Source organism: Hippichthys cyanospilos, chromosome 6, assembly GCF_059441005.1.
Source record: "Hippichthys cyanospilos isolate Australia breed blue-spotted pipefish chromosome 6, RoL_Hcya_1.0, whole genome shotgun sequence".
Taxonomy (NCBI): Eukaryota; Metazoa; Chordata; class Actinopteri; order Syngnathiformes; family Syngnathidae; genus Hippichthys; species Hippichthys cyanospilos.
Window position 1 is genome coordinate 4,216,110 of NC_142374.1, and position 25,559 is coordinate 4,241,668.

General features: G+C 38.4%; 1 protein-coding gene across 1 annotated transcript; it reads right to left on the reverse strand.

The window, feature by feature from the left end:
* Nucleotides 1–1,086: 1,086 nt before the first annotated feature.
* olfml1 (olfactomedin-like 1) lies at nucleotides 1,087–9,706 on the reverse strand. The gene is made up of 8 exons (XM_088417401.1): nucleotides 9,192–9,706; nucleotides 7,875–7,978; nucleotides 7,589–7,779; nucleotides 3,573–3,676; nucleotides 3,239–3,430; nucleotides 2,398–2,578; nucleotides 1,720–1,879; nucleotides 1,087–1,606 (listed from the first exon to the last, which is right to left on the reverse strand). Exons 1-8 carry the CDS (start codon nucleotides 9,321–9,323, stop codon nucleotides 1,450–1,452), a joined length of 1,221 nt encoding a protein of 406 aa, XP_088273527.1. The 5' UTR covers nucleotides 9,324–9,706; the 3' UTR covers nucleotides 1,087–1,449.
* Between the last annotated feature and the right edge of the window lie 15,853 nt (nucleotides 9,707–25,559).

The window sequence follows — 25,559 nt, forward strand, 5'->3', positions numbered from 1 at the left end:
GTTCAATGTTGGATCAGCCATTAATCATCCTTGAGATGTTTCTGTAGTTTAATTGGATTTTACCTGAGTGAAATTCAGTTGATTGGACATTATTTGGAAAGGTACACGTATACGTAAGGTCCCACAATAGACTGGACATACTGTAAGAGAGCTGTGCAGTATCATAATGGCTCAGCGAGTGACTCTGTATATACACCGTGGTCCAACTTAAAATGAATTTGATATCTAGGTCAAAAACTTGTTTCTCAAATTCGAATGAAAACACTCATGTTTTTTAATGCTCTTTATTATCGCAGTACAAAATATAACATTTGTTTGAGCTATTGGCAGCAAAGTAGCAGGAGAAAAAAAACCAATTTAAATGCACTTGTGTAAAAGCTTATTTATGTAATCATTGGTAAGCAGAGGTGGGCAGTTCGTCAGTACCAACAGACTGTCCGTCAGTCCATCGCTGGCGGGCACCCGTTTTGCCAACCGACCGTTGAACGACAAGAAACATTTTAGAAATAATGGACCAAACCATGACATAACGTTAGATTTCATTTGCCATTTTTCATCCATTGTCACAATTGTAGGCTGGACCTGCTTGAAGTCTTCAAATTTCTCAGAAATGTTTGAACAAGAATATAGAATTAAAATAGGTAACAAGCTAAGACATAAACTCATGGGTTAACTGGTGGATGCTGAAGCAAAGAAACGGCTTTGTAACAATACGGAGAGAAAGGATCATTAAAGTATTGCAGTGAGCGATACTAAAATAAGCTAATTTTGAGAATGCCTGTTACGGCTTGGAGGTCAATGTTTGCGCTGCGCTTCGAGTTATGATTTCATGAAGTAAAATGCATTAATGTCAACAATCTTGCTTAACATTCACTGTATGGGCCAAAAATAAAAGGCAATGTTTAAGAGTTAAGTATTAAGGCGCTTGCATGTTATTTTGCTTTTTTAATATATATATATATATATATATATATATATATATATATATATATATATATATATATATATATATATATATATATATATATATATATATATATATATATATAAAATGTGTGTGTGTGTGTGTGTGTGTGTGTGTGTGTGTGTGTGTGTGTGTGTGTGTGTGTGTGTGTGTGTGGGGAAAATGCTCCTGTCAACATGGAATAACAGACTTCACATTGTACTGTTCATTGATTGTTCACTTAGTAGTTGTATGATTTTTCTGAAACAAACTACCACCACTTGATGGTAGTTCAATTCAAATCGATCGATCGTTTTTTTATTTTGTTGTACCACGACATTGATTGCAATTTAGGTAGACATCCAAAAGTGACGGACCAACAAAGATGGAAATGGATCCACAGCGTTACCCACCAACTGTAAATGACTAACCAGCAAAAAATGTAAAATACCCAGCTTTTTCAGTACTAATATGATGACTTTCTAAAAGAAACCATGAACAAAGTGTCATTCAGCTGTAGTTTGAGGACTGATATGTGTCTCCACTTTATATATTGTCTGGTAGCCATCATCCCAGGCAAAAAGCTGTTTGTCTCCAGGGTGGTAGTGGATGCTGCTGTGGCTCGTGTAGCGTTTTGGGAAGAACACCACAGGACTCTCAGCGCTTCCAATTGATGGCACAGAAAAGACAAAATGGGTATTGGAGTACACAATATTAGTATAAAGTGTATATTTTATGTGCTTTTGATGTTGTGAATTTGTGAGTCAAAGCCCAACCTGTGGATGGTGTCATGAATATCGTAGACACACTGTACAGTTGACCGCCCTCCATAGCGTGTGTTGTAAACGACATAAAGTGTCCCGCATATTATGAATGCTCCTTCAGCATCATGGCTTTTGCACTGTGTATCCCAGATGGATTCCACTGCCAGGTTTCCTAGGAAAAATAAAAATACCATGAAGGATCACTTTTAATATCGATGCACCTTTTGATGTTCCTGCTGTGATGATGGTTTCAATTTTTTTTGTTGTTGTTGTCTTGTCTAGGAAATTACACTGTAGTTCTTAGCTGACAGATAGTAAAATAAAGGTTAAAATTACATATATATATATATATATATATATATATAATGATTCAATTAAACAAAAAGGATTTCTGCTTCGATCTATAGAAGCACAGAGTCGTCATACTATGTGGATCATCTTTGCAAGACAGAATAACAAAGGGAGGCAGTGTATTTTTTAAAGTTTGAAAATTTAATTTCAATTTTAACTTTAAAATTTATTAGGTATAACTATAAACTATATAGCTTTTATAGTATCAAATGAACCAGAAATAAAATAAAAGGCAGGCTACCGGTCCACGAGGACCGAATTTGGACACCTCTGCTGTAAGACACTGAAAAAAATAACAAAAAGTATGACTTTTGGCCTGCAGTGCATACAGTACACTACCTTTATCAAGTTTAGTTATAACCAAATTTCCTCCGTATTCTGGGTCAGCGTGAATGACCCAAAGACCTAGTTCATCCACAGCCATGTCCAAGTAGGTGTTGGTATTCAAGCTGTATACTGGGAGGCGACCAGCACCTGGAAGAAGGGTGCTGTCGACTACTGTGCCGTTTGATAGGTCAACCTGCAAAAACAGATAGCCTATTAGTTTTGTGCAAATTCTGTGTGTGTGTGTGTGTGTGGGTGTATGTTTTTTTTTTTGCACATACTGTATGTATGACCATAGAAAGGTTGAACAAAAAAAAAGAAAAAAGGTATCACAACTTGAATCAACACACTAGTCATAACACTTCAGATGAAGAGGAAAAGTACTTTTTAATCCATTATTTTCGTCTGATCTCATTTGATCTGTATTTTATGTCATCACCATAATCACAATCATAGTTTTGCAAGCAGCCAAACTATCTTTGGTGTTCATTGACGCTCGCCTAAAGAAAAAATTGAAAACATCTGATGAAGGGAGGTCAGCTCTGGAGGTCATTTTCAAGTCAGAAGTTTATTTTGGCAAATTGGATTTACTGGCCTCAAATATTACTGGATAGCAAAGTAATCAGAAAAAAATAATACTCAAATGACTAAGTTCACTTGAAGTGCACTCGGTATCCAGCCAAGACTCACATGAGATTGCCACGTAGCAGGCGCAATGCAGCAACGTTAATATGAATCAGGAATTAAAAAGGAACTTTCCACCCCATCAGCAGCACCACTGCACACATTTCTATAGTTTACAAACATACAAAAAAAAAATAAAACATCATAACACGTTTTAATATACTTAACACACTTTTAGCATCTGGTTGGGTGTGTCTGCCTTGTGGTAGTAGAGGAATCCATTGTAGGCAATGTGGCCTGTTCCCTGCCATGAAAAAGGCAGCCTGACCACTTTCACTGGGGGCACAGCCATTCTCTCCAAAAAGCTTTGTAGAGATGCATACTCCAGCAGCGTGTCGTTACGAATTCCGCTCAGCAAGTAGACCTTGGTTAGATCAGACTGGATGTAACGTTATTGTGGTAAAGCAAAACATTTTTATTTCAGGCTCACAAACGTCGTGGCAATCAGTAGGCTCATTCAAAAACGGGCACAAAAATACTGCCCGCTGCAATTAAATGGCATATACCTTTGTTGATCCGGCAGAAGGATCCTTGAACCAGGAGCCAGCATTATCTCCCATCTTCTTCACAATTTTGAGAGACTTAATTTGATTCAGAGCTACATTGCAATCTGGAAATGAAGCAGATTTTTGTTCATTGATTTTTTTTTACTGGAGGTCAATCTTCAATTTGGCCTTTTCTTGTATTTTTCTTTCTCTTCTCTACATCCTGTCTCGTAACTGTAAATACTTGTCCATCATATACAGTAGGAGAGATTATTTGTCACATTGCAATTATCTTCTCCGCCACAGAGCACAAAGAAATGGAATTCTAGTTTTCTGTCTTTACATAGTCAAGGTTCTCTGAGAAGCCAATAGCACATTATGAGCTGAGGCGGGAACAAATGAACTACTGTATTTATCCGGCTGAAAGTCATTATATACAGTATACCTCTAATTCGATGTTACAAAAATGAGGCGATAGGGGAGGATATCCGGGAGTTAAATGGAAGGCGCTATTCGATATGTCAGATAGTGACGTTGACTTTTAGGGCTTTTCGACAAATTGATATTCAACTGTGTCAAAAAATAAAGCTTTCAAACTTCAAATCATTTTATTGTTGCAACATTAGTTTCAGGATTACCTCGCACCCGTCTCGCTTCTGCCCACCCCCTCCCCCCATATACGATGAAGAAATGCGTTTAAAGTACCGAATATGTCACACACCATGTGTCATAATTGGACAGCCATAATTTATGTCAGTGGTCCTCAAGCGTTTTTCAGTGATGTACCCCCTGTGAAATATATTTTCAGGCAAGTACCCATTAACCAGTGCAAAGCATTTTTGGGATGAAAAAAAAAAAAGGGGGGGGGCTGAAAACATGCTATCAGTGTATGATTTATTAAACTTTAGACACTTTCAAACTTTGTTTGTATTGATCTACAAAAAAATATCAACCTAAAGTGTCCTCTTTTGGATCAGAGAAGAAATCTTTCGTCAAGAAACAATATCTTGGTTATTCAAAAATGTTTTTCCACAAATAAAAACAATACAAAAGTGTCAGACCTGTTCCCTTACAAACAAATACATAAATAAATAATAAATAAACATTTGTCCACAAAAAAATCAACATAAAGTGTCAGACCTGTTCTCAAAAATAATTATAAATAAATATTTGTCCACAGAAAAATATTCAACTTAAAGTGTCCTCTTCTGCGATCATAGTAGATATGTGTTCACAAAAATAAATCATTAACTTGACAGGTAACGAAAGGAGGCACCTAACAAGTTGGGTTGAACCATTCTAGAATGGAGAGAAGTTGGCTTTTTACATTCATGAATTTGAATATACAACTGAACACGAAACTTATTTTATGAAATTATATTTTTCTGAAACAATCAATTCATTCAATTTTAACTGAATTTTTTCATGGGTTTTTTTTGTATTTAAATTCTCGAGTGCCCTCTGAACTTCCTTCAAGTACCACCAGGGTTACTGGGAACCCCATTTGAAAACCACTGATCGATATGACCACTAAAGTCAGGGCCAGGACTCATAATTGCGTTTTTGTGAAATTCACCCGAATTTAAAGTAAAAAAAAGGGTGGTCAACTTATAGGCGACGTTGACTTGTACTCTAAGAAGTAGCGTATTTTGCACAATCCAAAGTAAAAGACAGCAACCTGGTTTAATTCAAGTAGGCTTGGATTTGTTCGAAGAGAGATTGAGGCATTTGATCATACCTGGCTCATTGTTCTGTTTTAAGATAGGTTTGAGCCGGAGCCAGAGTTAGCAAACTGTTGGGGGCAACTTTGGTCGTTTGAAGCAACTGTCTCTTTTGGGGTAACTTGCCACGTGCCAACTTAACTCCAAGCAAGTAGGGGCAATTACATCAGGTGTAAATGGTTTCCTGCTTTGTTGTGTTGCTTCATTATTTTGTGGAAGTGCTCAAAGGTGAAGTTCTGCTTCCTTCTTCTGGATAATCATTCTTTGCATTGTTTTATTGATGGGGTGGGTTTCCACTCCATCCGTTCATTTTCTTGAGTCGTTTATCCTCATAAGGATTGCAGGCTTGCTGGCGCCTATCCCAGTTGACTGGTGGCAGTAGGCGGGGGACACCCTGAACTGGTTGCCAACCAATTTCAGGGCGTATGGGGCCGAACAGCCATCCACACACCCAATCACACCTAAGGACAATTTAGTATGTCCAATACACTGACCTGCATGTTTTTGGAGTGCAGGAGGAAGCCGGAGCACCCGGAGAGAACCCACTCGGGCTCGGAGAGACCATGCAAACTCCAAACAGGAAGGCCAGAGTAAGGTGGATTTTAACTCGGGTCCCTAAAATGTGAGGCGGACGTGCGTGCCAAGCACCGCTCCACCGAGCCAAAGCAAATGACAACATAATACCTTTGCTCCCACCCCACTTTTTACACAGAATATAAACTTTGGACAGAAATGTTAAGCGTCGCTTAAAAAGCACTTGAACTCTGTCTCTCGTTCTTGGGTGAGGACCGACCCAAGTAAGACAAAATCAATGACATCCCTGGGATTGGGCAATTCACTTGTCCTCTGTCTGCATCCCCACTGAAAATTCAAGTCAGCTTTTGGGTGACGGGTATCAACTTTGCTGTCACGGGTTTGTTGCAAAAATCAAAAGAAAATGATGGTGCAGTCGAGCAGATTGCAGTGAAATGGAATTTAATGCTCCCACAGCCCGCGTAGACAGTGAAAAAATAGACAAAGTGACAACAAAATGTAAAAATAAACCAAAGTATTTGCAAGGATCAAATAAAGTATTTACAAGAAGGGAAAAAAAAAACCTAATAATTAACTTACTTTTGTCTGTTCTAGCCTGCCAGCATTCTTACATCTTTACTGCTGTGCCCTTTCTGACTCCAAAATGAATCCCAGAAGCCCTTTAAATACCCTTTAGCTATTCCCTCTGAGCGAACCATTCAAAAGACATTTTCATTTTTGGATTTTCACATACTAATATACAAACTGAAACATGTATAAATCATAATTACAGGCATAGAATTCTATTAATCTATAAATCGGAAGCGCCTCTGTTTTGCAGTGTCGTTCGTGCCCCACTCCCGGCGAGGGCATGCAGGTACACGTTCTTGGGTCTGTGTGAATGTGTGTAGACCAAGTATTTTGGGGTGTCGAGTGTGCGCCTTACAGCCACTCCCTCAGTTCACTCCTATCAGACTGGGTGAAACCCAGCTCTACAAAGCCTCGACACTCAACTAGCCGTCTTAGGCTCTGAAACCGATTCATCTTTTCAAGGCCTTAGCACTATCACAATAAAGGTGGTCTCAGGCACTGCCATTCCAGTGCCAGCACTGAGTCAGCTGCCCCAAACGGCAACATTCCAGGCCTTAGCAAGCCAGCCGTCACCTTACCCGATTGCAGTTATCACCAATACAATAACACTAGAGGATATTAGGCCTTACCCAAAAGCTTGTCTAAGAAAAAAAAAGTTAACATGAGAGAAAGAGAAAGAGAAAAGAGAACAGCTATTCTCACTGACAAACCTGCAAAAGAGGCACTTGTAGCAGAAAGATAGGCACAAGGAAAACATGTCTATTCAAAAAGAATTGCAAGGCAACTGAATTCAAAATAAAAAAGATGCAGTGCAAAGGGAAGAAAACTGGTAACAAGAAAAAAAATCAGACAAATCTTGAAAGATGAGTCCCTGTACTTGGTATGGGTAGAACCATTTTGAAACTGTTGCTCAGGGGAAATTAGGATGAAATGCATAATAAGCAAAGGATAGCATGGGCCCATGAAGAAGACCCCCCTGACAAATTAATGTATGTTTGCCAGAATTGTGATTCAGATGAGTCTGAGTAGTGACAGCTATATTTGAACAGAGGTATTTGAAGGACTCATGACTTTAATCCGATGCTGGTTGCAGATTAATTTGTCTTCAACATTGTTTAATGCGATGCACAATGGTGTCTTCAAACTCAATGATAAATATTGTTTGTGGCGGACCAAAATCGAGTAAAAAGAAAACCCGATGTATTCCCTTACCATTTTCCATTGTGATTTTAGCTTTCCTTTTGACCTGGTCCAGTTCTGCCGCTTTAATCTGTTGTTCCAGCAGTGCCTCCTCCATCTCGATGTCAGATTGGGCAGGCATCTTGTTTTCGAGGTATTCCAGCTCTCGCTCCACTCGCTCTACACGCGCAGAGATGCTATCCAGCTGGCTCCTCACTTCTGATCTGAAGGGAAATCATTTCTCAACTCATGCACTTCTCGCGCAGCAAAATGTTTGTTGGTACATTATATATGGACAACTGTTCAGCCATAATCATACCTCATAACATTCAAGGTGGACAGATGACCTCTCATTTCTGAAGAGACATCATAGACCTTCTGGGTTACGCTCACCGTGTTTTGCTCACATTGGTTCAGACGCTCCTGACAATTTCAAAAGGAACTTTTATTTTTTTAATAAATACAGAAGTGAAATCAGGCATTGATAGCTTTGAAATGAAAAAGCACCATTTCTTTAAGAATGAAAAGGCCCTCACTAAAATGTTTGAAAGCACTTTCTCATATCCAAGAAGGTGTTTGCAAAATACTTTTTTTTTCAAATTTGTGTTTTAAATAGTTCAGCACTAATATTCAGGACATTCAATATGTTTGAACCTATTTAATAAAGATTCACTCTTTCAAAAGCCTCACTATTACACACTTATCTTTCTCCTGCTAAAACAATATTTTTTCTATCATGTAGAATGGTTTGACCTTTAATGTATAAAGGTTATTATTGTAACAGGGTGACAAAATACAACCACACACAGAATAATAACATACTGTTGCGGTTTTGGAGGGGAGGGGGTGGGGCATAAACGAGACAAGTGCAAGGCAATGTATACAAATGCTGAAACTAATTTTGCAACAATAAAAGGATTTGAAGTGACATCAAAGTGTGTATTAGTTGTGCCTCGCTATGTTTCTCCCCAGACCTGCTGACATCCACGCGTGCTCTGGCATTTTTGTCTTGAACGGACAGGTTAAGCTGTATTTTCCTTTTCAAAATGGGTCAAAGTCCTACGGAAAAATGATCCACGCAGTCTCGTTATTGACAAGAAAGAGGCAATAAGGCGGCGCTTGACAAAAGTGCATTTGAAAGTGCAAACGCACGAAAATGGATGCATACTATAGAGAATTAGAGGTATATATATATATATATATATATATATATATATATATATATATATATATATATATATATATATATATATATATATATATATATATACTTGTTTTAAGCCTTGTAAATGACAGATATGCGGAAAAAAATTGGTCTGGTTTTGAAATATGCGTGTTTAAGTCGACCCCCGCAATATGGGGGGAAAATGAGGAAAAATACTTGACTTTTACACGAAAAAATACTAACCCTTCCTCTGTGGGTTTTCTTTTTACTATGTTTTCATCACGGGTTCTTCCAGATCTGCATAACAGTTTAACTAACTAGTCTTTAAGAAGAATATTTTTTGTAGAATAGTTGTGTCCTGTGATTCGCTGGCGACCAGTAAAAGCTGTAAGACAGCTGTGAAAAGTTCCATCATGAATGTGACCCTTTTGAGGCCACACACACAGGATGTTAAAAATGTCCTGTCCTTACCTCTATTTGAGTCAGTCTCCTTTCCAGGTACTGTAGTATAAAGGCATCCTGGGGTGAGCCCTGACTCTTGACTAAATTCACACTCAAAAAAACACAAAACAAAAGGATGAAAATGTCTCTGTCTGACATCATTTGCACTTCCAAGTAAAATAACTCAGCTCTATTGCAAGGTTTTACAGGATTTTTTAAAAATTATTCTTCAGCTTACTCGCAGAATACATTGCATTTAAAAGCGTGTGTTAAAAGCGTGTGTGAAAAGAGACACGCAGTTACACACTCTAAAATGTAATCCTCAGGATTGGAGGCAGTAAGAACAGTCCTGCTTTGTTGAAAGATTCCTTAAGAAATGCATGTTCTTCCCACTTCTTTTTGTCTTGCTGGGTTTAGAAAAGGCTCGGCTTTGATTTGTAGCTCCAGAACATTCTGTGTTGTTACTCATTTAGTTGTTGCTTTGAGGCCAGTGTTTTTTGGATCCAGATGTGCTTATGGGATTCCAGCCCCTCAGCCCCTCTCTCCTCGCCAATCTGACCATCTGTGACTCACCCTATCTTGGAGTTCGTGCTCTTGAGGAATGAACAGTAAAAATAAGAAAAGGGGTGGTGCACCTTAAAAAAACCAAGGAGAGGGAAACAGCCTTGTGTTCAGTGTGATCTATCTATCTATCTATCTATCTATCTATCTATCTATCTATCTATCTATCTATCTATCTATCTATCTATCTATCTATCTATCGATCATATATATATATATATATATATATATATATATATATATATATATATATATATATATATATATATATATATATATATATATAAAATTAAAACAACCAATCAACAAATTACAAAAACTGAAATTTAAATTAACTTCGGGATTTTGGGATCAAAACCAATAATAATTCCAAATGCTATGACATGACTCCTACAAACATGGATGCATCGTTCTCCCGTATTGGTCCTGGACGACGCTTTTCACCTTGGCTCTGCTCTCATAAATGACAGGCTATGTGCCCAGAAGCACAGGACTGGTCTTTACATATGTTTAAAAGTTGTTGGACATCATCAGGTCGTGCTTTACCCAACATTTCTTAGAGTTCCAAGCAGCCTTGCATCATCATTCCAGGGCCGCAGCTAGGCCCCTGGATATGCCCCCTCCTCCTTCCTTGCTCATTAATGACAGAATGTGAGTCATGTGATATAGGTTACTTTAAGGGACGGCATCAGATATCCATACGGCGACTCACTGTGTGCATGTCTGAAGTTACTCACCTTGGTCCAATGCCTGCGCAGGGAATTTGTGTGAATGCTCAGGCACATTCAAAATTAGAGGGAACATTGCCTGCGACCCTTTTGAAGATAAACAGCCATGGAACATGGACGGATGGATGTCTTAATTTGCGAGTGGCATAGAAACCAGAAACTTGCTTGATTGCACACAAGACACAAACTGACACCCCAAACACGATTTGAAATACGTGGCGAAAAGAAACCTGATGGCCTCCATCTGAGCCCCATGGAATACAATTAGCAAATACTAGATTTACGTTATTAAAAAAAAATGTTGATGTGATGGAACAGATTAATTTACAGCAGTTCCTTTTATCTTCACTGCAGTATTGTCTGACCCCTCTTCAGCAAAAGTTATCATTGAGGGCTGAAAAGTAGGTTCAGGCCTGGACAGATATAAGTTTAAATTCAGATACGTAGCTTGATATCGCAATGTTATAATAACGGAAGTTGATCGATTTTACATGTAAACGTTGTCCATCTTTCCGTTTGATGTTTGGGTACTCGGGAGAAATTCAAAATTACGTGAACATCCGCCGATGGAGACGGGCCTTCAATGTTCAATTTGTTCTTCGCCAAGAGTGACAAAAACCTTAACAACTCTACTGTACAGGCTTCAAAAAAATCTAAAACTTCACAGACACATGAAGACTTATACCTTTAACACTTCTGTATAAAAATTTTTGAAAGAGCTTATAGCGCCACCCAGTGGTTGATAAAAATGTCATTTTTTTACACTTTCATGTACTGTGCTAACTCTGAGCAAACTAACTGAAAATTGGTCATAAAACCATTAAGACATGGAACATGAAGGTTCTCAAATTTCATTACTTTTCGATAATGAGATAATGTCACCTCAAAGTCAAATGTCTCGCAAAAACGAAAAAAAGTGGCTGGAATTGGACCCAAAATGGCCTTATGAACGAAAAAAAGCCTCCCAGTCCCGGCCCGTTTGACCGAGAGCTACGAAAATTTGTAGGCATATGTAGGACCTCAAGACCTACAAAAAAAGGCACTGGAACCATACGCTCAGATGTACAGAAAAAGAGTTATGAATTTTTGAACTACTCCTTCTTTCTCCTAAACGCTTGACCCAATCGACTTCAAATTGCTGTGGTGTATTATCATCCTTGGAGGCAAGACTGATCAAAATTTCGTGAAGATCTGCCAACAAATATGATGGGGTGCGAGGTTTCAAAATATGTGTTTAATGTTTACTTCGCCACATTTGACACAAACCTTAATAACTCAGCTGTACATGCTTCAAAAAATCTTTACAGATACATCAAGACTCATGCTCTTAACACATCTGTTTAATACATTTTTGTATTACTTATAGGGCCACCTAGTGGCAAAAAAAAAATGTCAGTCTGATGTCTCACCAAAACAAAGAAAGTTGATAGATTTGGACACAGATGATCTTATCTCTTCAAAATTTCATATACTTGATGGGTGTCCAATGTGGAATACACCTATCAATGTATTTTTCATCGTAGTACGAGCGCCACCAAGTGGCAGCCAAAAACATAGTATTTTTTAAACGTTTTTATGTGCTTTGCTGAGCCCGCTGAAGTAATATCGCTGAAATTAAGTTTGACAAGCCTCTATACATGCCTGCTGACCTCCACATTATTTTACGATGTTTCAATAATGGGCGTGGCTTCTACGTCTATTTACTTTCCAAAGATTTACTAGTAAAAGCTGTTGTAATTTGACCCAGATGATCTGATCTCACAGTATCTTACATTGGCTGAGAGTCCATTCCTGAAGACATTGACAAACATACATTCCATTACAGTGTTTGTGCCATCTAGTGGCAGCAAAAAATGTCATCAGAGTCAAAAGATTACAATCAATCCTGTTAGGTTTGACCTACAGCTACGAAACGTTTTAGGCATGTATAGGACCGTAAGACCTTTAAAAAGTCAGAAGGAGTCATATGCTACGATGTACTGAAAAATAGTTATAACTTTTTTAACGTGCAATTTTGCCCTGTTCTTGGACAATTGCTGGTCTCAATCTACTGCCTTCTTAAACGGTTCACCCAGTTAACTTCAAATTTGGCATGGACCATTATCAGACTTAGGGGCACAAATATTCCAAAAATTGTGAAGATTGCATGACATACAAGATGGGGGCGGAGCTTCATATTATGATTAAGATTTCCTTCGCCAAGAGTGACAAAAACCTTAATAACTCAGCTGCAACAGCTTCAAAACATCTGAAACTTTGCAGGGAACTTAAGAGTCATGACTTTAGTACAGCTATGTGATAAACCTCCAAAATGTTTTCAGCGCCATCAAGTGGTGGACAAAAATCTTATTTTTTACACTTTCAAGTACTGTGCAATGCCTGTTTGGGTACATTACCTGAAAAATGGTCAGAAAAGCTTTGAGGCATCGGAACATGAAGGTACTCAAGTTTTCTGACTTTTCGACCCTAAACCTAACCCTAACCCGAATTGCCTGTATGCTACCTCAAAGTTCGATTTCTGGCCAAAACCGTAATGCTGTAATTGGACCTAGATCATCTGATCTTTTCAAAAATTCATATATGGGATGGAAGTCCCATGCAAATCACACCTACAAGCCTATTTGCTGTTGTAATGCAAGCGCCATGTAGTGGCAGCAAAAAATACAGCAATTCCTGAACTTTTTTTGGACTCTGCTGAGCCCGTTGAAGTGATATCACTTAAATGTTGCCTGACAAGCCGTTAGACACTCCTACTGCCCTCTACCAACGAGTACGATGTTTTGAAAATGGGCGTGGCCTATACAGTAGTGCAAAGTCACACAACTGTAACAATAAAAGCTGATGTAACTCAACCCACAAAATCCCACCTTCTCTAAATTTCACATATTTGATTGGATTCCTGTACTGATGTCATCTACGTACTCATTTTTCATCGTAATACCAACACCACCGTGTGGCACAAAACAATATATCATTTTTGCATTTTCTATATACTTTATTGAGCATTGGACATTTTCTAACACATTAACTTCTAATGTTCACTTCCCCCAAAGTGTGTATACCCAATCACGTTCATACTCCTAGTTGTTCATACCCCGACCTGTTCATACCCCAAGCTGCACTGGTCTGCGAGGGCCCTTCATAGCTGTTTGCAGCTCTAGTAGTGTGTATAAAGTTTGATGTAGACAGACAACAAACGTCATACTCACTGGCGACAAGTGAAGGAGACGTTGAGACATCATGGTGACCGCTACCGCGATCCTTCGCAGGGATGAGGGATGCACTCTGCTCAGGTGTTTAACTGTCCTACTTTTGGAGAGGCAGACTAGACTGAGCAAGCAAGGAGGTTTGTATACAAAATGGATGGAGAATCCTCAGTGTGTGATGACACGCCCATTGAATGCCCTCAAACACACGTGACAAAAACGTGCATGTTTGGAGCTCAAACGTAACTGTGTAGCCTGCCCAATTAAAAAAAAAACAAAAAACGACAAAAATCGTACTTTCGAAAGCAACATAATCTGTTTGCTTTGACATCAATATTAATTGACAGGACTCATCGCTGTACTTAATACCAATTTCCATTGGTCCCCATTTTACAACTCGCATACTGCGATTGGGTTGGGAGTTTTTTACCCCCAGTTTTAGACTACCTCTGTAAAAAGTGATTTCTAGAGATAATGATGAGTGGGGGTGAGTGCGGGGGGCCACGTAAGGTTTTTCTATCTCCAAGGGGGGGGCTTTGCAAAAAATAATTGAGAAGCACTGCTGTAGTACAAGGTGGTCTCTTTTTGAACTCTTGTGGCCTTGATGGTGGAGATACAAACATCCACAGAACTCTGATCCAGTACCTGCGCTGTTGATACTTAACGATACCCTTAACTAAAAAGAAAATATTGTAACACATTGTACAAATGTAGATTATTACATGTTATTTGCTACATGTTGGAGGATATATTTGAGTAATGTACTTAGGTGTGATACAGAAACTATTTGATTGAAATCCTTAGATGTTATGAGTTCAAATCAAAGTTACTTTGAATCTCAACATTTACTTCAAAAAAAATTTATGTGACTTATTTGCAAAAAAAAAAAAAAAAAAAACATTCACAATATCTATATTAACCCGAGAACGCTTTTGCTCTACCATCACCATCACTCTTGCCGGGTGATTTTTACCCGATATTATACACCGCAAAAACACTTCTTGTTGTAAAAAATAGATTCAAATGTGAATACACATGATAAATTAGAGCGGTTTTCTTTCATTTTCAACTGTAGTATGAGTAACACAAAAAACAGCAAAACACAGGAACAACCTAAAAACATGCTCCAAAATTGCTGAAAAATTAGACATTTTAGAATAAAAAAATTCCTAAAAAAAAAAAAAAAAAAAAAAAAAACGAAACTAGAAACATGGTCTTTGCTCCACCCATTCCTGGGACCTGTGAGACTTCCCTAGTGAAGACACAGACTCCTAGACATACCAAAAGCTGCAAGAGAGAGGCATAAAAAACACCTTTTTTTAGTAATTAAAAATTACCAATTGACTAAAATATTGTTTCCCTATAAAAATGACCTTTGAAATCAACCTTTATAAATTAAGTACAACTAAAGAAAAAGTAGTGTACATACACATTCCAGAGCCACTCTTGCTTGCCTGTTATTTAATAATTTCCATCCAGCCATCCGTTTTCTAGAGCCACTTATCCCATCAAGGGTCGCAGGCTTGCTTGTGCCTATCCCAACGAGCTGGCTTCGGGCAGTAGACGGGACACACAATTAAGGACAAATTTTATTATGTCCAATACACCTGCCATAAATGACTTTGGAGTGCCCAGAGAGAAAGCACACAGGCTCTTGGAGAACATGCAAACTCCACACAGGAATGCCGGAATGAAGTGGATTTGAACCTGGGTCCCTAAACAGTGAGGTGGATGTGCTACTGCTCCACTGAGCCACCTGATAATATCCATCCATTCATCCATCCATCCATGCATTTTTTTAGAGCCACGTATCCTCACAAAGGTCGCAGGCTTGCTGGTGCCTATCCCAGCTGTCTTGAGGGAGGAGGTGGGAGACACCCTGAGCTGGTTGCCGGCCAGTTACACGGCACACATAGAAAAACATCTTCACGCACCCATTCACATTTAAGGACAATAGGTAGCGTAGGGATAGGGACTAGTCTTCCCAAGGTTTTACTTCTACCGCCATCACCTAGATGCACATTCCGCTCATCTCTTGAGAGTGTAAGCTCCCCACTCACCTGAGCCAAAATGCCTTTGCTCCTTTGGTTTTGCGTCTACCCTCAGTCCTCCGACAGAGAGTCGAGACCCAATCCCTCAAAAGGGTCTTACTGCCATGGTTTATGTGAAAAGGGATACAGCTTTAGGTATACTTGTATCATTTCTACAGATAATGTCTTGTAGTCCGACTGGAAGGGCCGCCAGGCAATGTTGGCTGGTGATGAAAATAAAGACCTCTCGGACGGAGGCATCTTGGTTGAAAAAAGATTGTATTATACAGTTTCATACTGCTGATGTTAGAGCAGGCTCGCTCATGAGGTCAAGATGGCGAGAGCCCACATAGCCCTTTGCTGTTTTAAAAACCCTCCTTTACTAGTCAAATTACATGTCTTAGCCCACCTCTGCCAAATGTGGTGCCTGACCATTGGTTTAACTGTTAGGTGGGGTGGTCAGGGGTCCAGTAACCCCCAGTCCCCTGGGCTGCTCCGGGAGGAATGCCTTTGTTCTCTCTTATCTGACTTACAGTAGAAGTTACACTGACAAAAACTACTACAATGAGACTTTAGCAACATACTGAAGAAATTAATCAAAATTAAATGAAGGCTCAATGGTCACATCCCAAAATAAACTACACCTCCTATGGTATAAAACTCACTTGTATGCAGGGATGTTTTTTAATATTCATGAAAATAAATAGTGCTGAATCTCATGTTATATGTTTGTAAATTAGACTGAAGAACATACTATAGCTATTTGTTGTCAAAATCTCTTGCTTAATAGAAAAGCAAACAATTAAAAATGAAAAATTTCAACTATCAAGAAATTGTTTGCATACCTAAAAATTGTCAAAATCTTTTGATTTAAGCTTCTCAATCTTAACTATACTCAGGTTTTTGTTGTCCTTCATGAAAACAAATTGATTATGCATACTTTCTGTGGAATCAAAGCAAGATAATTGCCAACATCTGCTTTTTCTTTGGAAAAAAAACTGACAGCATAATATGACAGATTTAGATCTAAACTGTCATTGTAAAAATCTCATGCTTAGTAGTCTTTGGTCTGCATCTGCAGGTTTTTCGAGTCACCTCGGTCTTTTTCAAAACCTTTTTGTCATGGCTCACGTCAGCTTTAAACAAGAAGAAAAAAGAACCACATAAGCACACAAGTGTACTAAAACAACACACTTAATAGCTAGCAAATGAGCAAAATGTATACATCTTGCTTTTGTTGCTGGCAGAACCACTGTTGTTATTGGAAAATTATCCACGAGAGGGCAGCACACATTTTGAAATAGAGTCCACCCACATGCTCCAAAATTAATCTCGATTGTAAATTGTCAAGGTAGTCGAATGTTCAAACACGAATAGTCTTGGAAATAAGGCAATAAACAAAAAGGGGTGACTGACCTCCTAGGTGTGTTGCTACTAAAATACTCTTCATTTGCACCCTTGTCTTATCATCAGTCTTCTTTGCTTGAAACGTCGGAAAAAAAAAAAAAAAAAAAAAAAAAAAATATATATATATATATATATATATATATATATATATATATATATATATATATATATATATATATATATATATATATATATATGTAGTAAAAAACAGAACATTGCATATACATAGCAAAATACAGAAAATTGCACCTGAACACATCGATACAGTACATAACTGATGTCCTCGTCGGGTGCTTCAGGTTTTGCAACTTTATACACCTTTTATTAGATTGCCTGACTATGACTGATTAAGCTTTAGTACATTCTGATGGCATTTCCTTGACCTCATGAACCTTCTCTCAGAGGCACCTCAAGTTTCTTAGCTGCTTCTGCTTCCTCCCATGATGCCGAGTGTGCAGATGGCTCTGTGGAGTTACGCAAAACTCATTCAACAGCCTACTATGATGGGCATACCTCTTCGCCTTCCAGTCATCCTCTTGACAGCTAATGTTTATATTAGGCCCTCTTCAGTTCATGTGCCATAGTGTCGTCTGTCTATTCCATGATGTGAATATTATTTGTGGTTGAGCAGAGGAGACTTATTCATGGACTCTAGGTGGATTTTCCTCGTCCACAAGGACTAGGACATGTTTTTGGGGGATTGTGGGAAGAAGCCGGAGTATCCGGAGAACATGTAAATGGCACACAGGAAGGCCGAGCTGGATGGAATCCCATCAATAATCGTGTTAATTAGCTAATAGCAGATACTAGTAGTGGTTTTTCTCAACACATATTGCAGCAGGGGTTCTCAAACTTTTTGGAGTCGGGGGCTCTTTTTTGAAAATAAAACTTTCTAAGGACCCCCCTTACAAATGTTTGCGGGAACAAAACAAAACAAAAACAAATGCATTCAACCAAGCAAAACGCCCCATTTTTGTTCACCAAAAAAAATAAATTAGACACCAATTACACACAAATATATTACTTTTCAGTCATACTGAAGTTTACGAAATAAAAATTGCAAATTGCACACCTCCTCAAGACAAATTGGGTCAATTTCAACCAAACAGGTTGCTGCCAAATATTTAGTGACTAAATAATCAATTCTTTGACGTGGATTCCGTGAGTCTATGTGACAAAAACTAAATTATTACATCTATTAAACTGGTTGAAGTTATTGCTTCATTGAAGAGTCATGAATAATTTCACAATTTAATATAAAATCAAATGAACCCAAATATATAATTTTTTTTAAATTAATGACCCAAATTATTTCACGGACCCCCGTGGGTCCGCAGACTCCACTTTGAAAACCATTGCATTATACTACAACATCAAACTAACCCTCCAAAAATATCAATATCAATATCAATATCAATATCTTTTTTTGATGAATCGTCTCATTTTGGAGGGAGTCCACCATTCAAATACACTCATCAACATAGAATAACACAACACCACACACGAGATATTCTATTACTGTCCACATTTACCCACTCCGCACGCAACCAGTCATACAAAGACAATAACATTTCACAAATACTATATATCAATCTAACAGAAACATTTGCTTACAAAAAGTAAGTATGATTAAGCAAATCAACCATGCACAGGCAGTATCATTCTATATTCTCTTGGGAGTCATGGACAAGTGCAAAATGTGTTAATATAAGTTACGATAGATGACTTAAATAAATGAAAGGATTTAATAGATCGAATGCACTCCGACAGAGTATTCAAATCAAAGGGAGCTTTATAGCTGAAGGCATGTTGGTCCAATTTCCTTCTTCGAAGTGAGGACATTAAAGAAAAGAATTGTGGTGTTTCCAAAATTATACTTTGCATTGTGGGGACTTAAGTATTACTTCAATGGAAAATGAAAATTAAAGACACACGTAAAAAGAAACTGCTGCCAAAGAAAACACCTTCTATATTTTGGTGTGAACCAGTCAAGTAATTTATATATAACACGGTGATGTGTCATATGAAGGCATCTCAAGACCATTATAATAATGTTTTAAAAATAAAATGCGTAAAACATTATTTTGGTGATATGTCGCTACCAGTGACCACAAATCTTTGTATGCGCAATGTACACATGGACATACACGGCAACTACCCCATACACACGTTCCAATGTACCCTCATGAAAAATTCATTGCAATTTGTGGAGGAGACCTTTAAAATATCCATGAAGCCTCAGCAAGACATCTGACTCTGTCTCTGGGTATGAGCTTTGTCTTCCTGTATAATATGTGTGTTGATGAGTCAATAATGATGAGAATGCAGGTTGCTTGTTCAAATGCAACTTTGCAATACATGGATCCTTGTTTAGACGTTTCCATCCACAAGAATTGAGGTGTATGTAAAAAGCTTGCATTTACATTAAGGCCTGGCATTTCATCCCTAATATTTTTTTTTAATCTTTTTACCATGTTACAATGTTAATTTCTTGCCCGAAACACCCCAAAGGGTTATTTTCCTTCACTGATGTACAGTGGTACTTAACTTTCAGGTTCTTAACTTCCAGAATTAATTTGTTTGTAGGCATATTAATAAACGATAAAAATACAGCCTCTACACCACCTCTCTACTGTGCAAAAGCAAATACACAACCCACCTTATCTGAGGTGACGCTCACGTTTTTACTTTCATTTACATGCTGGCATTGGGGAGGAGATATTGGCCAAGTAAACAGCAACATTTCATTTCTTAGTTACACAGTTTTACTGCGGAAAATGTCCAAGGGACGAAAATGTTTATTTGGGAGCACACAAATTACTAAACTAAACGTTTATAGAAAATAATTCACCTATAGGTGGAACTCTTGTTATGAGAAGTGGTTTCCCGTGGTGACAGCTTTGATAGGAGGAATGGGTTTTACTGTGTGTGCTCTTTTTGACAAGTCGTTTGCTTTGTTGGCAACTCCAGCTCATTTCAATGTCATTTCATTTACTCCGACTCTGACTCCCATTCCACTTTGCTACAAAGTTAGGTTTTTGTTGTTGTTGTTTTGTTGTTGCAGTTGGCTTTAATACAATGTCATGAAGACGGCGTGAGGCGGGGTTTCAGTGAACAAGCCTTTTCACATTCTGGTTAGAAATCCAGAAAACAAATCAGAAGAAATTGCATTTCCAATGCACCAAAGGTAAAATGTAATCATTTATATGCATGTTGTAAATTTAACAGTCGAAAGCTTGAACTACCCAGAGGTGGGCAACTTACATTTTTTTGCTGACATTCGTCATTGATCAGAGCCCCGCTCCTTTTCAGTCATTGTCAGTCTGTCATTTTTTCTAGCCGCACTAAATTGTAGTCATCAGTCCGTCCGTTTATTTTTGCCCAACCTTTCGCAACCACTAGAAGGCAAAATCGACATTTTGTCTGGTTAGTCCTTCATCAGGTCTACGTCTGTCTGCACTCATACTGTTTCTTTTTTCTGTTTTTGGACTTAACATTTAAAGTTATTCACTGGTATTATCATGCTTCACATAATATTCAAATGACGAATGCCATCCATCCATCAATTTTCTATAGCCGCTTATCCTCACAAGGCTCACAGGCTTGCCGGTGCCTATTCCAACTGACTTTGGGCACTAGGTGGTGGAGGCCTTGAACTAGTTGCCAGCAGGGCACACAGAGACAAACAACCATTCAGGCACCCAATCACACCTAAGAACAATTTAGTATGTCCAATACGCCTGCCATGCACGTTTTTGGGGTGTGGGAGGAAACCGGAGTGCCCGGAGAGAACCCACACGGCTCGGGGAGAACATGCAAACTCCACACAGGAAGGCCGGAGTGAGGGGGATTTGAACTCAGGTCTCTTTAACTGTGAGGTGGACGTGCTATTCACTGCGCCACAGGCTCAAATGACAACTGTCTCTTATAGAAGACAGTCTAGAGAAGACAGTTTCAAAAAGGGCGCAACTACAAAAATATCTCTGGTAAAGAGTTGTAGGTGTGAATGAAAAGCAGTGAATTGAACCAACCCTGCTTCTTCACTCAACTGAACATGTTACTCCACTGCTTGGTAGTGCTTTAAAGTGACATAGTGTCACTTTGACAACAGGTGGGTTGCAGTTTGTACTATAAAGACGCAGCGACATAGCAGATAATCATGCTTGTTGGTTACAACATACAGTAATTAAGTAAGCAAAAAGGTGAATGGCGGCTGACGGACTCATGTCTATCCCAATGATTACAATGGCGGATCAAAGTTTCACTTTTGACATATTTAATTCACTGTTTTTTTTGTTTTTTTTTTACATTCCCATCATTCGTCGGCCCGTCAGCAAAAAAGGCATCATCGGTTGATGGCCAGTCCATCAGTGTTGACAAAGTGCCCATCTCTGGGAAATACCATGATATTCCCACTTAAAATGCATGTCCATTCGTTGGCTAAAACAGTGGTTCTTAAATAGAGGTACGCGTACCACCTCTGAGGGTGCTTGAAGGCACTCCAGAGGGTACTCTTATTTCTGTTCTACTATAATCCCAAAAGAGCACACTTTATATTGCATATTTTTTGTGGACAAATATGTATTAAAAGTAAATGATTTATTTTTGTGAACAGATCTCTACTGTAATCCCAAAAGAGGATGCTTTATGTTTAATATTTATCTGTGGACAAATTTTTAGATTTGTATTCTACATAATATTGTACTTAATGAGTTAGGTCACATTAAGATCAATGTTTATTTACAACTAGAGTGTGTAGAAGATTTACTACATGTTTGACAGCCTCATCCCTAACAGTGTTTAATTACTACTCTTTGACCTTTCCTGTGAGTGTTTCCTTTTTATACTTTACTTGCTCTTCCTCTCTCAAGTTGTCTCTCTGTGTATAGCCAGGCCTCCTGCAGCCCCATCTTTAAAAATGTAATCAATTGTGTGGCTCCCTAGTGCAACAAAGCCGAGGTGAATGCCAAGTCAAACCGGGATATATAAATTAATGACTGATGGCAATCACGATACATTGTCGTTACCTCACAGAGAGATTAGATTTGTCAGTTACAACGTTAATATTTTAAAAGCAAAGACCTCATTTTTCAGTCTTGATACTGTATAACTCCTATATGACAATACTTGAAGTACCGCATTTCTCAGAGTACAAGTCGCCCTCGCTTATAAATTGAATCCTCTCCTTTTTTTAAATTTCAGTTTGGGTGAATTTTACAAAATCGTGATTATAAATCTACTGTGCCCCTGACCTTAATGGTAACATAGATGATGGCTGTTCAGTTATAACACATGGTGTGTGTTATTAAAATGAAAAAAATACGGTACTTTTAGTCACATTTCTTCATTGTATATCGAAAAGCCTTCTGTTGTAGTTATGGGGGGAGTGAGTGGGCCGGAAACCAGACAAGTGCGAGGCAACGTGAGTGTAGAGGCAAATGCTGAAACTATTGTTGCAGCAATAAAATTATTTGAAGTTTCCGTGCTTCATTTTTTAATTTTTTTTATTTGTCAGACGCCCTAAAAGTCATCATCACTATTCGACACACCAAATAGCTCATCCCATTTAACTCCCAGACATCCTCTCCTTCCTGCTCGTTATTTGCGCAAACATCCTTGTTACGTTTCCATCGGAAGTCATCTTCTGATCCATCCAATGTTTTTTTTAAATGTGGGTCTTTGAAGATGATTTGCTGATCCTCTTACTTGGGATGATCTCCACCCAAGTGACAGCTGTTGTGAGATTTGAGTGTGAAACTTTGACCTTCGCTGTTTCTCCCCCACCTGATGATGTCCATTCCGGCTTGTTCAAGCACACATTGAAGGGTTGACGGAGAGAAGTCAATCCGTCTTTTTCCTTTAATAATGCCTCAAAGTCCATGCGGAAAACATGGATAACTATTGCTTATGGAAGTTTCCCATTGCAGGGAACACAAATACCAACAACCACTCGCAAAGAGTATGGCACTTTTAAAAAAGTGGATTTTGCGCCATTGTTGGCGTGAGAATAACTAACCTATTTTAATAGATTGCCGCCTGTGCCCCAGGGTCAAGTGCGGTCTCTAAAAATAAATTAATCACACAAATAAACTTAAACAGATCGATGGATGGATAAAAATGTTATAACTACAACTGCCTACAACTGCTGGAGTAGAGCATATGGTCTTGGTTGCAGGGTGGTCTCCGATTGCACACTACACATGAACATGCACAGAGTACCGAGTCTATTTCGACCTCCACAACATCAAAATTCTCTTGCGCATCCACGCCCTGATTGTTTATGGAAATGAGGAGTCACACAGGATTGGCCAGCACTCATTCTGTCCCAATTTGGCGCGCAAGTGTACGCCCATTTCTACCATGCACAGTCAAGGAAAATAACCAATACATAAAATAACAATGCGCATACCTGGTCTGTGCTTTGTGCTAGAATTCTACCCTACTCAAAAATAGGACCCAACAACGTGATTTGCTAGCAATCCTGTGACAGGTCGTGATTTACAAAAATATGTTTATAAGGAACGTAAGCAGGACTGCTTTCCACTCTGTAACATACACGCAACGTTTCCGCCTAAGTTGCACAACCAATATAAGCATGCCATTATGTTAAATAAATATGTAGTGTGTACAAATGCTAAAATTAAGCATCAACAAATGGAACTTCTTCCTTTACTTTACATGTAGTACAGTTTTGAATGTGAAGCAAGCAACTGATTAGGAAATGAAACATTTAATGAGTACCTTGTGATATTTTACCAGATATCAGTATTAAAAACAGATAGTATTTGAACACAGGAATTTTTCAAGTATTTTTTTTTCGGAATATCTCGCTGTTTTGATTTAAAGGAATGCGCACACCTTTTTGGTAAACTGAATTTTTTGTAAATATCTTGTTAAAGGACTTAAAACTATAAAATTATATACCTCATTTTCTCTCAAGTAGTATAATTTGATTCACAGATGTGTGTGCACCTGAAGAACAGCCTCCACTCAACAGATAGCATTACTTAATTAATGGGCAAACTACCACTTGAACAAATAAACAATCCCCCCTCCCTCCCCATCAGAAGAGAACGGATGAGCCACAAGCAGTAATGACCTTTACTACATCAATGTTTCCACTAAGTGCTACAGTGGTGCATCAAATTATATTACAGTACACTATGGCTCTATCCAAGATTCCCTGATTTGGTTAACATTTCCTATGTGTGTGTAAAGGGGACTTTAATAGATGTATGAGGTGAACAGTGCATCACGTAACATTGTTGCAGCAGGACAGTGTATCAGTGAGCCAAGGAAATATGAACTGTAAAGAGTACATTACTGTATGTTGTCATCACCTGTAAAAACAAAAATAACAAAAAAACATTATAATCTCACAGTCATTCAAACTCACAATGAATTTATGTGCATTGGTTAAGACATACTATAGTTTTTTGGATTTTAGTTCATTATAATGTCAGTGCAACATGTCATACAATCAACTTTGAAAATAACACATTTGTCAAGGGGATTGTAGGGCTGCAAAATTAATCGAATTTTAATTGCGATCGCAATTTTAACAGGCACGATTAATTAAGATGATCCTGGGCGATATTAACATTTAAAAGGCTGGCTAAAGTACATGTCAAATCAAGCATTTTCAGTCATCCTACCACCAGGGGGCAAACGCAAGGTTTCATTAAGCTTAGGAAATAGCAAGCGAGCAAATCCTGAAAGAAGGTCGCAGCATTAAGCTTGGTCATGCTCGACACGTCCGTGACTCCATGCGTCAAAATACATAATTTCGGAAACCACGACCTTCCTCACGGAGTCTGCGGGGGCCAGATTTTCCGCAGTGCTTACCGTCCGGAGTGCCTTCCATGTGGAAAACATGGCGGACAAACTATTGCTTATGCAAATTCGCCGGTACAAACACTTATCTTTCAACTGAAAACGAAATATTGGAGATACCGTGAACTCTTAGCAAGCACACCGGGGAGAGATGAGGAGTATGTTAAAAAAGCTTGGACGAATTTAGATCATTCGAACAAGGATTCTCTAACTTTGTTATAGAATAGTGTTTGTTAGTGTTTGTATGCTGTAGACTCAATGTACTGCCATCAGTATGGGAAATTATCATCTGACTGCGGCGGAAAGCCGCACCGAGTATAAAGTGCTGAAAAAAGTGTGACAGCAAGCTTCAACCTCAAAAGAAAATGGATGGATGGGGGGATGCATGGAGAGACATTTAAGTGTTTTGTGGGTCCTAAATATCAATGCTAAGAATGTAACATGCTCTCCTCATAAATTGTCCATTCCATACATCCATTTTCGCACCTAATCACACCTCAGGTGAAGAAAATAAAGAGGAGCAGACTAAAGTTACTTTCAGAACATACTTTGTACAAAGGAACACGATTCTGGAAAATTATTTTGAAAAAATGCTTAATTGTTGTTTCAATTCAAGTTTCACTAATATGTTTT

What these genes read in the sequence shown, in the direction of transcription:
- olfml1 (XM_088417401.1), bottom strand. Translation starts at nt 9,323, where the DNA reads ATGATGTCAGACAGAGACATTTTCATCCTTTTGTTTTGTGTTTTTTTG. An exon ending in GGAGACTGACTCAAATAGAG is followed by an intron (nt 7,979 to 9,191) that starts GTAAGGACAGGA and finishes TGAAATTGTCAG; the next exon opens with GAGCGTCTGAACCAATGTGA. An exon ending in TCCACCTTGAATGTTATGAG is followed by an intron (nt 7,780 to 7,874) that starts GTATGATTATGG and finishes ATTTCCCTTCAG; the next exon opens with ATCAGAAGTGAGGAGCCAGC.